Here is a 13,270-nt window from a genome sequence, read left to right on the forward strand (position 1 = left end):
AGAATTATCTATTAATAAATAAATCAACTAAATAATATACAATCAAACTACTCACATGAAAATAATTAAAATAATCCTTATTAATGTACACAAAAGAACACTACACATATTCACTTTCACTTAATTTCTGTCACAATAATTGTTTAATTTGAAAAATTTGATCATATGATCAAATTTTTAAGTATGAAGAGAAGTGTAACAGTGACAGATACTGTTGATCAGTGCCGCATTAACCACTGTGTCACCCTGGTGTAACTTTCATGATCACAGGGCCGGAACAAATTTAATGTCGCCCTGTACTTAATTTGAAATAATGAAATTCAAATCAGTAAAATCTCATTTAATGAAATTAAATGATGATATATTAATTAATAATTGCAGGAAGTTGAAAAGGAATGAATTGACTTAAAAATATATATTTAATAAAATATAGGAATAGAAATAAGTTACATAAGAAATAAAATTAAGGAAACAATTGTAATTTATTGTCTTTTATTGATAAATTACGATGATGAAAATTATAATTAAATTAAAGATGATTAATAATAATTAATAATAATTAAAGGTAATTAGCGTAAATTGATAAAATTAAGAATGTATACATGTGTATATTTAAACATATATGCGTTAAACTTAGGAATTAAAAATAAAAAATAATTAATAACAATTAAATTAAATTAGTAAGTACTCAGAAAGGGTTTTTTGCAGTTTTCCTTTTCTCTAGAAAATTGTTCTAGGCAAATGCGAGTACTGGTAAGCATCGCTGCAAAAAATTGAGTCTTGATAATAAGATTAGAATAATTAATAATAATCTAAATAAATGGCGGGAAATTTTGAATATTTGAATATTTAAATAATAAAATAATATTAGATTAATGAAGATTTTTCTTGACTCAAGTTAAACTGGGATATTACAGAAACATTTCATAAGTAATCGCAATATTTTGTAATAAAAGAATGGAAAAATTTGGTAGAGAAATTACGCGACAAATGTATTGATTTTCGCGTAAACAAGTCTCATGATTGGTGAGGGCGGAACCGAAAGGGTAAAAAGTAAGAATGTCATTGGAAAATAGAATAGAAGAAAGGGAAAAAGGGACTCTTAATAATTTAATAAATATTAATATATACATTGCCAGTGTTTTATTGAATTAATTAACTTTTAATAATAAAGTGAAATAAATAATAAAATTACAAACAAGTAAATCCTTTCTAGGATTCAATTTCAAGAACTCAATAAATTAAAATTTAAATTATTATTATAATTTAAATTCAAATTCAATTTGGCGGAATTCTACTTGTCCAATTTTAAAAAGAGAGAACGAGATTAAAACTTTCCAAGTGAAATATACGCTGAGTGTTACACTACCATTTTCTTGAGTTTTCGCCCTTAGGGCCAACCCATAGTTTTAACCTACCTAAGTAGGCTGGGTCAGTAAGGCCCAATAGAAATAAACTCTTAATGAGTTTTCACCATTTTCTTTCTGAATTTCTCCATTTTTCTTTTAAAAGGGCCCAATGGCAAATTTTCTCAACTCTTTTTTTCACGCCTATGACAAATTTTTCTTCTTCCAAGATTTTTCTCCGCCTTCGAGAAATTTCCCCTTTTTCGCTATTTTCCACCAACATTACAAACTCAAAAATTGTAGTAGGGACAAACCCTTAAAACCTATATTTCTGTACAATAGTCAGTCATTTAAAACATTCAAAATCTAGTCAATCAAAATCAAGTCTTTCTACAAGTTCTAAAATTATTTTACAATTCCAAAATTTTACAAAGTTATATTTCTACAAGTTCTAAATTCCAAATTATTCTACAATTTAAATATTTTAAGGAATTATTCTACAAATTCCAAATTTCTACAAAAATTTCAACTAATTCTACAATTCAAATATTTGAACGAAGGAAAAATATAATTCACAAATTTTACTTCTTCAAAGAAATTATTTACCAAATAAATAAAAGAAAGTGTTAAAACATTATTCACAAGTTATTTTTATTTCTTTTTGAAAACTTTCTTTAAATCTATTAAAATCTTTCATAATTCCAAATTCCAAAGAATACTGCCGTTTAAAGCTTGTATATTCTTATAATTTAATAGAAATAATAACCAAATTAATCCCGAGCTATTGGATGAGAATCCAGGCTCAAAATTGATTAATTAAATTTTAAGTAATGGTAATAATAATGACAATTTTTAAATAATTTTTAATTATTAATTATATATTATTTGAAATTTAAAAAATTTATTTATGTTGCATTACGTAACATAATGTTTTGTGACAACCTCCAAAGAGGAAATGGAATTTTTTTTCAATATAAATAAGATTCAAACTTTTACTACTAACTGCAGGCAGCAAGCATTATACACGCAGATTGGAAAAAAGGACATTCATTTTTTAAAAATATTATTGTTTTGTCACAACCCCCGATGAAACAGTGGAGATTTAACCACTAATTCGTAATCAGCGATCCCAAAAACCCCCCAATAGAGAGTTTCAAGCAAATCCGAACGATTTTTTAAAAAGAAGTCTGCCATATTGGATCCGCCATTTTGAATTTTTGAAAACTGACACCGGATTCGTAAACAGCGACCCCAAAAAACCCCCGAGTAACCAGTTTTAAGCCGGTTTAATTGATTTCTGACAGAAAACAATCTCATGTATTCAATACACATTATTTAATTACACAGCCCCACAAAAAAAAACAAGTGTCATGTACTTTTGACCGGAATACCCTAACCCTATGTATTTTGACGCGCTGAACACGAATCCGAAGTCCGTTTTGCTCCATCACGTCAGGATTTTTTTCTAACCTCAAAAAACATGTCGGATTTTGAGAAGTAAGCGATTTTTTTAAAAATTGATGTATTAACTTAAAACTTGGTATCTGGGGGTTTTTTGTGTCGCTGATTACGAATCTGAAGTTAGATTTTCAAAATCTAAAATGGCGGATCCAATATGGTGGATGAATTTTTAAAAAATTTTAAGATTTACTTCAAACTTGGTATCTAGGGTTTTTTTTGGGTCGCTGATTACGAATCTGATGTCAGATTTCCGAAATTCGATATGTCTGATTCAATAGTAAGGAATTATTTTAAAAAAATTGTCAGATTATTATGAAATTTGGTATCTACAGGTTTTCTAAGTTGCTGACAAGTAACACTAGGGAAGTGCCATACGCCGATTTTTCTGAAACTTGGCAGTTTAGTAGTTTTTTGAAAACAATTTGACACGTATGTTTTGTTTTTTCCCAAAAACAAATCTCTATCGTGATCATGACTGTATTCAATGGTTCATTAATGAATTAAAAAGTATTGCCAACAATGTAAATGAGGAATATTTTTCCAAAATTATCCCTATGAATAAATTAACTAAACAAGAAGAATTAGATTTTTAAAATGCTAAATTGTGTCACATTTGTGAGAAACCTTTTCAAAATAATGATGATGATTTAAAACACCATGATCATTGTCATTTTACTGGTAAATATCGTGGTCCAGCTCATCAAAGCTGTAATGTAAATTTCAAATTCTCTCATATTATTCCTATTGTTTTTCATAACCTATCTGGTTATGATTCACATTTTTTTATTCGAACTTTTGCGACTGGTTTTGATGGAAATATTAGTTTATTACCTATTAATAAGGAAAAATACATTTCATTTACAAAAGACGAGGATAATACAAAAATTAAATTTCGATTTATTGACTCTTTTCGATTTATGGCAAGTAGTTTGCAAAAATTAGCGTCCTACTTGACTGATAATGAAAAACAAATTACAAAACAGCATTGTCTTAATGATGAAGAATTTCATTTATTAACGAGAAAAGGTGTATTCTCATATGAATACATTAATGCATGGTCACGTTTAGATGAAGAGTGTCTTCCTTCAAGAGAATCATTTTTCTCGAATTTGAACAATTCAGGTATTTAAGATGAAGATTATCTTCATGCACAAAATGTATGGGAAACATTTAATATAAAGAATTTAGGACAATATTCTGATCTTTATCTCATAACAGATGTACTTCTCTTGGCTGATATTTTTGAAAATTTCCGAAAAACTTGTATTTATACCTATAAATTAGATCCTTTACATTACTACACAGCACCTGGACTTTCTTTTGACGCAATGTTAAAATTTACAGATATTGAAGTGGAATTATTAACAGATCCTGAAATGTTATTATTTATTGAATCCGGTATCAGAGGTGGTGTCTCTCAATGCTCCAATAGACATTCTAAAGCAAATAATAGATACATGGGGCCAGAATTTAATTTGAATTTACCTGAAAAATATACTATGTATTTCGATATTAATAACCAATATGGTGCAGCTATGTCAGATTTTTTATCTTATAGAGAATTTGAATGGTTGTCAGATATTTCAAAAATTAACATTCACAATATAGCTGATGATTCATCAATTGGCTATATTCTCGAAGTTGATTTGGAATATCCTGTAGAATTACACAATTCTCATAAGGATTTACCTTCATGTCCAGAGCACTTTGTATTACCCCACTCAAAGTGTAAAATTCCTAAATTAATGACAACTCTTTTCCCTAAGAAGCAATACATTGTACACTATAGAAATAAATTGTACTTGGCTTTAGGTATGAAATTAACAAAAATTTACAGAGTTCTTCAATTCAAACAAAAATCTTGTTTAAAGAGTTACATTGATTTGAATACGGAAATAAGAAAAAAATCTAATGAGTTTGAAAAAAATTTCTATAAATTAATGAATAACGCTGTTTTTGGTAAAACGATGGAAAATGTTCGAAAATATAAAGATGTGTTTCTCTCAATGCACTCACCTGTAACAAATTTCATTCTCTCTTCATGATAAAGTAAACACTCGACCAAAATATGGTGTAATACGTCACCTACTAACAATCCACATCCACTGCATGTGCCACATTCTTGCAATTTGTATATTTTTTTATTAAACTTAAGTGAGGATTGGTAAATGTTAAAAAGTCTTATTTGTGACAGAAATCTTATGTATTTTAATGGTAAATTAATAAGAAAGTATTGTTGGAGATTGTCTGAAATAGATAGGTGTGGTAGGACACACAGTGAACGAGACTCACACAGGTTTCTTAAATCTTCCGCATAAAGAAAATTTTGGTATTCGCCAACCCATGACACTTTGTTTGCTCGTAGGCTATCCAAGGTTAAATTCTTCCAATCATTTTCCTTATCAATGTATTGAAATATTTTTCCTATTTGTGAATAACAATTATATTTAGAATACTTCTCGCCGCTTTTTGATATAGATCGTAGTTTTAGAAAACATAATTTAGGATATCGTTGATCGTTCATGTTTAAAAATTTCTCTGTATAATTCAATGTGTGTTTGAATATCAATGCTGACAGTTTATATGAGCCCGCCCAGGTGAAAAAATTATCGATAGACTATTGATAATTTTTGGAGAGTGACTATCGATAGTCACTATTGAAAATAAAACGATAATTTATCAATAGTGCGACTATTGAAAAAAATTAATTTTCTGGTAAACTCGTAAAACCTGTTTTTATTCTCCGCAAATCCAGGATGGCTCAGGGTGTCCCTCCGATGTCCAGGACATTAACCAGCGTCTTCCTCGGGGAAGTTGGCCCTGGTTATTGTCTCTGCACATCCAGGATGACTCAGGGCGTCCCTCCGATGTCCAGGACATTAACCAGCGTCTTCCTCGGGGAAGTTAGCCTTGGTTTTTGTCTCTGCACATCCAGGAAGGCTCCGGGCGTCCCTCCGATGTCCAGGACATTAACCAGCGTCTTCCTCGGGGAAGTTGGCCTTGGTTATAATATTAAATAATAAAAATTATAATAGTTAATAATAAAAATTATAATATTTAATAATAAAAATTATAATATTTAATAATAATAATATTTTATTGAATATTGAATGTTGAATAATATTGAAAATTGCATTAAATAATTAAAATATTAATTTTTTGATGATTTTAATTGCATCTCTCGCAGTTTGCAACGAAGACTAGCTTTGACAGATTGGTTATCGAGAACTGTCCACTGTGCATGCTTTGCGGTTGCCCTGGCATATTCTGAAATATAATAGAGAATATAATTATTTTGTTGTAAAATTTATTGTCTTTTCTATTCTGTAGAAAATTTAACAATGAAATTTTTTTTTATAATTTAAGATACTGACAAAATTTTTAACAATTTATTTTTTGAAAGCCGTATGTTCGTTTTAATTTCTCTCATATTCTAGAGATATTTTTTGTCTTCCATATTTCCCTGACTTTTTCCTGACATTAAAATATTTTTTCCTGTCCAAAATTTTTTATTGTAGATAACAAATTTTAACAAAAATCTAATGATATAATAGTAAAAAAACATTTCGCAATTTATTTTATTAATATTCTACTTAATAAAATTTTGTTATTATTTTTTTAATTTGATTTGTTTTTTATTTTAAATTTTATTCAATTTCGAAAATTTTCCTCAAAAAAATTTTTTCCTCGACATTTCCTGATTTTCCTGCCAAAAACATGTTCCCTGACATTTTTCCTCACAATTTTCTGACCTCGATAATTTGTGGTAACTCTTTATCTGAATATATAATTGATTTTAAAAAAATAATTCATAATTTAAAAAGTAAACTTACTTAAAATGGTACGAATTGCGTGGGGAGGCAAACCATCTCTTCTTGTTTTTAATTTTCCTTTTCCACATAACGAATATTTCAACAAAGCATTCTGGGTAAAAATTGAACACATTAACTGTCTCGCCAATGTCGTCTGAACAGATGATGTCGCCCTAGCATTCTTCAGCGCACTTTTTTCAATATAAACATCGCTGCCATTAATTAATTCAACAGCCTATATTCAAATAAATAATTTAGTTAATATATTAAGTAATATTTACTTAAAAAATACACTTCAAACATGTAAATTATGGAAACTTGAAATTTTAAATGTATTTTTATATAAAGTTTGTTTATTTATTTATTTAAATTTATATATTTATTATTTGTAAATAAAAAAATATATATAAAAAAACAATAAACAGTTTATTTTTAAGGAATCAAAAACTCAACATATAGCAAGATTTTTTAATGATAAAAAGGAAAACTTTTATGATTGACATATAATTTTTCCTTACCTTTTCACCATTTTCTTTCGTAAAAAGAAAAATTTCTTCTTTCTTTTTCTCTCTTTTGTCTTCGTTTTCGTCCTCCACATTGTCAGATTCATTATCGTCTTCTCCTTCATAATCATCATCTTCTTTTTCTTCTCCTTCATCATCATCATCATCTTCTTTTTCTTCTCCTTCATCATCATCTTCTTTTTCTTCTCCTTCATAATCATCATCTTCTTCATCTCCTTCATCATCATCATCATTATCATCATCATCATCATCATCATCATCATCATCATCATCATCATCATCATCATCATCTAATTCCTCTTCTTCTTCTTCTTCGTCTTCATCATCATCTTTTGAGATCTCATTTTGACTTAAATCTTGATTATCCTTAGCATCCGCAGTGTTGGAGGCGGAAGCAGAAAGTTGAGTAGATAAATCAAAGCTATCATTGTCATTTGTAAAATCCAGTTCATTCCAGGGCGCGTTAAAATTTTCAAACTCTTCGTTTTCATCCTCGTCAGTTTCGTATTGAGGAACCAAGCTTTTTGTTGTGTTGAACGTGAAAGCAGGAAATTTACTAGTTGAGGCGTGAAGTTTACTAACAGAAGCAGACGCTTTACTAGTAGAAGCAGGCGTTTTACTAGTAGAAGCAGGCGCTTTACTAGTAGAAGCAGGCGTTTTACTAGTAGAAGCAGGCACTTTGCTAGTGGAAGTAGACGCTTTACTAGTAGAAGCAGGCGTTTTACTAGCAGAAGCAGGCACTTTACTAGTGGAAGTAGACACTTTCCTAGTAGAAACAGGCGTTTTACTAGTAGAAGCAGGCTCTTTACTAGGAGAAGCAGGCGCTTTACTAGTAGAAGCAGGCGCTTTGCTATTGGAAGCAGGCACTTTACTAGTGGAAGTAGACGCTTTCCTAGTAGAAACTGAAAAATCACTAGTGGAGGCAAGCAATTTACTAATAGGAGGCACTTTACTAGTGCAAGCGGGAAACTCATTAGTGGAAGCAGGCTCTTCATTAGTGAAAGCGGGAAATTCATCAGCAGAAGCAGGTAGATTACTAGTTGGAGCAAGAATTTCACTAGTGAAATCCAAAAGTTTGCTAGTTGAAGCAAAGCTGTTTGATGAAGCTGCAACATCCGTTGATTTGAACTCAGTGATCTCCTGAAACGATTAAAAAAATTTTTTAATTATGATAATATATTTTTATAACACCTAGCGCCAAAAACTCGACCAAATCGCAGTTTTGGACGCAAAATGTTATAAAAAACTATGTGTGGGGCATGGGTGATAATAAGAGAATCTCTACTCTTATGTGATTGCCTCACTCGCATCGATCGTGCGACAAACTCACATGAGTTTTGATCGCGCTACTTTTTACGCCCTTACCACACAACGTACTATTTTATTCATTTTTTAATTTATTTTTTAAAATTTAATTTATTTTAATTTTACTTACTTTTTGAAGCAATTCTAGTACATTCATCAAATTTCTGGTTATGCGCAGTGCCACGTCTGCTTTCTTTTCGATTCTGAATAAAGCAGAATTTTCATATGATTCTGCATCTAGAGACTTCAGAATCTCTTTGCTGCTAAGAACATTTGCTTCTCTTTTTAATCGTTTTTCGTTTTTCTAAAGAAATGCATATGATTGTAATACATTAAACACATGAATAAATAAATGACATATAAACATAAATTCGATAAAACATCACTATATACCTTTTTCGCGTTTTCCTTCTTTTTCGACTCTTCATCCTCTTTGTTACCTTTCTTCAATGCTTCTGTTGCTTTCCTCTTTCTACTTTGACGAGTAGATACTTTTCTGTCTGTTCCATTGTCCTGTGATTCAACATTCTCTTTATTTAATTCTGTAAGGTCTTCTTTGGCCTTCCTTTTCTTTCGAGAAATTTTACTCTCATTTAAACTTTTTTGCAATTTTGTAATTTTTTTTTGCAACTCTGATTCATTATCTAAAATCATAAGCAAGCAATATTAAACATTTTTCAAACAATTTTTTAGAGTGCAATTTGTAAATTTTTTTAGTAAAAAATAATAATTATATAATAATAAAATGCTTGGTCTGTCCTTCTGTCCTAACTTGAAGTTGGTCTTTTATGATTTCACGTGTTTTTTGAATAGTAATCTTATGTCGTGTCAAATTTGTGTCAAATTAAACTTGAAAATTTTAGAAATAATTAAATTTCAAAAGATATTGTTAATTTTCAAACAATAATAAAATTTTACAGAACTAAAAATAATTTATCAAAAAAATTTTTGGAAAACATTTTTTAAATTTAATTGAATTTTCAAAAGTTTTAAAATTAAGATTTTAGAAATTAATTGAACTTCAAGTGATTTTAATTAAAATTTTATATGATTTCACTAAAAAATTTATTAGAAATTACATACAAAATACAATAATTTGATAATCATTTTTAATTGAAAAATGGTTTCAGATAGTTGAATTTTCAAAGAATATTATAAAAATATTTAAAAATAATTGAATTCCCTTAGAGTTATAATTGAAATTATTAAATTTCAAAAAATTTTCGATGGAAAATTTTAGAAATAATTAAATTTTAGATGCTTTTAAATTCAAATTATTGAAAATTCAATTAATTTTGAATTCAAATTTTTTAGAATAATTATATTTTCTTTAATTTTGATTTGAAATTTCGGAAAATAATTAAATTTCAATTAAAATTTTGGATAATAATTCATTTTTAGTTGATTTTTTTTTAAACTACGAAAATAATTGAATTTTAAAAGATTTTGAATTAAAAATTTGGAAAGTAATTGAATTTTCTTTGATTTTGAATTAAAATTTTGGGAAAAAATTGAATTTTAGTTGATTTTGGAATTGAAATTTTGGAAAATAATTGGATTTTTGTTAATTTTCAATAGAAAAATTTGGAAAATATTTGAATTTTAGTTGATTTTAAATTAAAATTTCGGATAATAATTGAATTTTATGTGATTTTAAATTGAAAATTTAGAAAATAATTGAATTTTAAAAGATTTTAAATTAAAAATTTGGAAAATAATTGAATTGTCTTGGATTTTGAATTGAAATTTTGGAAAATAATTAAATTTCAATTACAATTTTAAATAATAATTCAATTTTAATAGATTTTTGATAATTAATTTTGAAATGAAATTTTAGAAAATAATTTTATTTTATTTGAATTTAAATTGAAAATTTGGAAAATAAGTGAATTTTAGTTGATTTTGAATGGAAATTTTGGGTAATAATTGAATTTTATTTGATTTTAAATTGAAAATTTGGAAAATAATTGAATTTTAAAAGATTTTGAATTTAAAATTTAATAATTAATAATCTGAGGCCTATAAACATATAATTTTTATTTTTATCATTTAATATGGAATAATATTCTAATAAATTTAAATAATTATTGATAATATTAATTTTTAATTTCTCTATAAGAAATAATTAAATACTCAATTTGGCGCGCTTGCGCGCGTTTAATATTGCTAGTAATAAAATAAAATAAATAACAATTATTTTTTCATTTTTTTACTATTTAATTTAACATATTAAGTACATTTTTTTATTCTTAATTATAAGTTATTTTTTAAAATTATTTCTTTATCATTTTTATTATTTTTATACTGTGTATTATAAAGAAAATAAAAATTATCAATAAAAATTATAAAATTTATATTATAAAAAATAAAAAATATTGTACAAATCTCTCAAAATAAAAAAAAAGCACAAGATTATTTTTATATATATATTTTTTTTTGTTTTTAAATAAACTTACCTGATATCGCAATTATTTTTCCTTTGTACGTTTTGCGATGAAGAGCATTCTCAGGCCACAAATAGGAAATTTGAGAACCAACTTTTAATTCTGGTTGATTTTTATCGTGAATAATAGAACTTTTATAGAGAATCGTGAAACAATTATCTCCCTCTACTAAACATTGTTCTTCCATTTTAACTGTTTTATCAATACAAAACTCACTTTGAAATATAATTTCAATCAGGTTTTTGGTTAATGTTTACTGTGTATGACATTAGTGCAGCGCGTTTTTTCGTGTATAAACAAATGAATAAATAACAAATTCCTTAGTTACTGGAAGCAAAGTACAATCGCACTCATAATGGTATCATTTTTACCATTTTACGTGATTTGACGAAATACTTAAAAAAAGTTAAAAATTAGTATCGTCCTGAAAGTTTACAAACCGTTAATTTAATGTTAAAATACAATGAACAGCTGACATTTTATTTGTTATCTAATTATATCTCATTGTTTTTTTTTTAAAAACATGAACGAAAATGATTTTGAAATGAGTGGGGTGAGATTTTACTGATATAATTGTACTATAAAATATCTCGAAAAAAGAAAATTAATTATTATTTCAGTTATCTTATTTTTAAATTTTAGCTATTTTAAATAAAAATATTTACTTAAAATTTTTTTAATAGTCTAATAAATTATATAAAACTGTATTTTTTTTTGTTAGGTTAAAATTACTATTTAACTTTTAAAGTTGGTTAACAACGTACAAACAAATTAGATATGTGCAATATTTAAAAATAAACATTTTAATTTAAATATAAACAAAATGTTATTTAATCTTAAAAACTCGAATTATTTGTAAAAATAATAAAAATATTTTTTTTAATTGTAGCAAAAGGTTAAATTAAACAACAAATTAATGAAAATATTTATTATGTTTATCTCTTTTTTTGTTAAATTTTATTTATAATTTTTGTGGTGTTAAAACACTTTAACACGTGATTAAATTAATTAATATATAAATATATGTTTTTATAATAAAATTAAATTTTATTTTTGGATTTAACCACCTAATTTGAACAGGTGCTGTTAAAATAAAATATTAGTTTTAGAAAAAGTAAATATTTAAAACAATTTTAAATTTTATGTGTTTTTTTGTAATTAAAAAGATAATAATAATGTAATTGAAATAAACCATATTAACCTTATTTCTTACTCCTTTTATTAATTATTTCAATTTTACATAGAAAAGAAGAATAAATTATGCATCAAGTACAATACTTTTCTTTTTTATTTAGACGAAGTTTATTTTATTAATTTCATGACTCAGATAACAGTTTCTTTATATTGAAAATAATATGCATTATAATTAAATCGATCTTGCTGTTTCCGAATGGAATTTGAATTTGTTCAAAAACACACACATATATATATATATATATATACATATATATTATATTATATATTAAATTAATTGAATCGTTTTTCAAAAAATTGCTTTAATTAAATAAAAAATTTTCTTAAATCAAAATAGATTTATTTTAAATACATAAATATATTTCATTTTTTTATTTTACGTTATTAAGGATGAAAATTATTTACAATCAAATTCATCGTCGGATGTTTTCTGGGATACTTCTTCATCCATTTCAAGTGCAAACGACGGAGAAGATGGATTTTTTGGCTCTTCTTTTGCTTCTTCATCAATTTCAAGTCACGTGCTTTCTGCTTCCTCATCTACTCTTTCATTCACTTCAAGTGTTAACTTTAATGAAGAAGATACAAATCGGGTACCACAGATTTCTTCTTCTTCCAACGTGTCTTCAATTTCAAGTAATAATTTTGTTGAAAACATGGATGAGATTTCCGATTTCTCTAGCACTTGTTCCAGTTCAAGTTTAAATTTTAACGAAAATATGGATGACGATTTCAAAATAGAATGGCTTTTTGAACCGCTCTACGTTGGATCAAGTAGTTTGAATGGGGATATTTTAGTTCAAATTTTCGATATTCTTGTAAACAGCGCTGTAACAAAACAGGCTCTCGATAAAACTATTAAACTTGTGCAATCTGTAACGCCACCGGGTGCGAGTAACTTTCCGAAAACAAGGTATTTCCTATTAAAATTATTAGAAAAATTGATGCCTCATTCTTTTTCCGAAACGGTAATAAGACATAAGATTTGCGACCGCTGTTTTAGATATCTAGGAAAATTTAATGTAGAACCACCAATTACCGTTTGTGATGTTTGCTCCAATCCCGATTTAAATGGAATGGTTATTCAATTTAGTATTAGCGCTGCGTTACAAGACGCTTTCGAAATTAGAAATTTGCAGCATTATATTGACGAATATAAAATAGAACGTAACGTGAATCAACAT

At 26.8% G+C, this 13,270-nt stretch overlaps 1 protein-coding gene across 1 annotated transcript; it reads right to left on the reverse strand.

Annotated features, from left to right (window-relative positions):
- Window positions 1-5,958: 5,958 nt before the first annotated feature.
- LOC127290901 (uncharacterized) lies at window positions 5,959-11,171 on the reverse strand. The gene is made up of 7 exons (XM_051319721.1): window positions 10,905-11,171; window positions 8,842-9,092; window positions 8,579-8,752; window positions 7,494-8,283; window positions 7,138-7,271; window positions 6,641-6,854; window positions 5,959-6,074 (listed from the first exon to the last, which is right to left on the reverse strand). The coding sequence occupies exons 1-7, from the start codon at window positions 11,077-11,079 to the stop codon at window positions 5,959-5,961; spliced, it is 1,854 nt and encodes a 617-aa protein (XP_051175678.1). The 5' UTR covers window positions 11,080-11,171.
- Window positions 11,172-13,270: the final 2,099 nt, after the last annotated feature.

This window comes from Leptopilina boulardi, unplaced genomic scaffold, assembly GCF_019393585.1.
Source record: "Leptopilina boulardi isolate dan_hultmark-lab unplaced genomic scaffold, ZJU_Lbou_2.1 LbouV2_94, whole genome shotgun sequence".
Taxonomy (NCBI): domain Eukaryota; kingdom Metazoa; phylum Arthropoda; class Insecta; order Hymenoptera; family Figitidae; genus Leptopilina; species Leptopilina boulardi.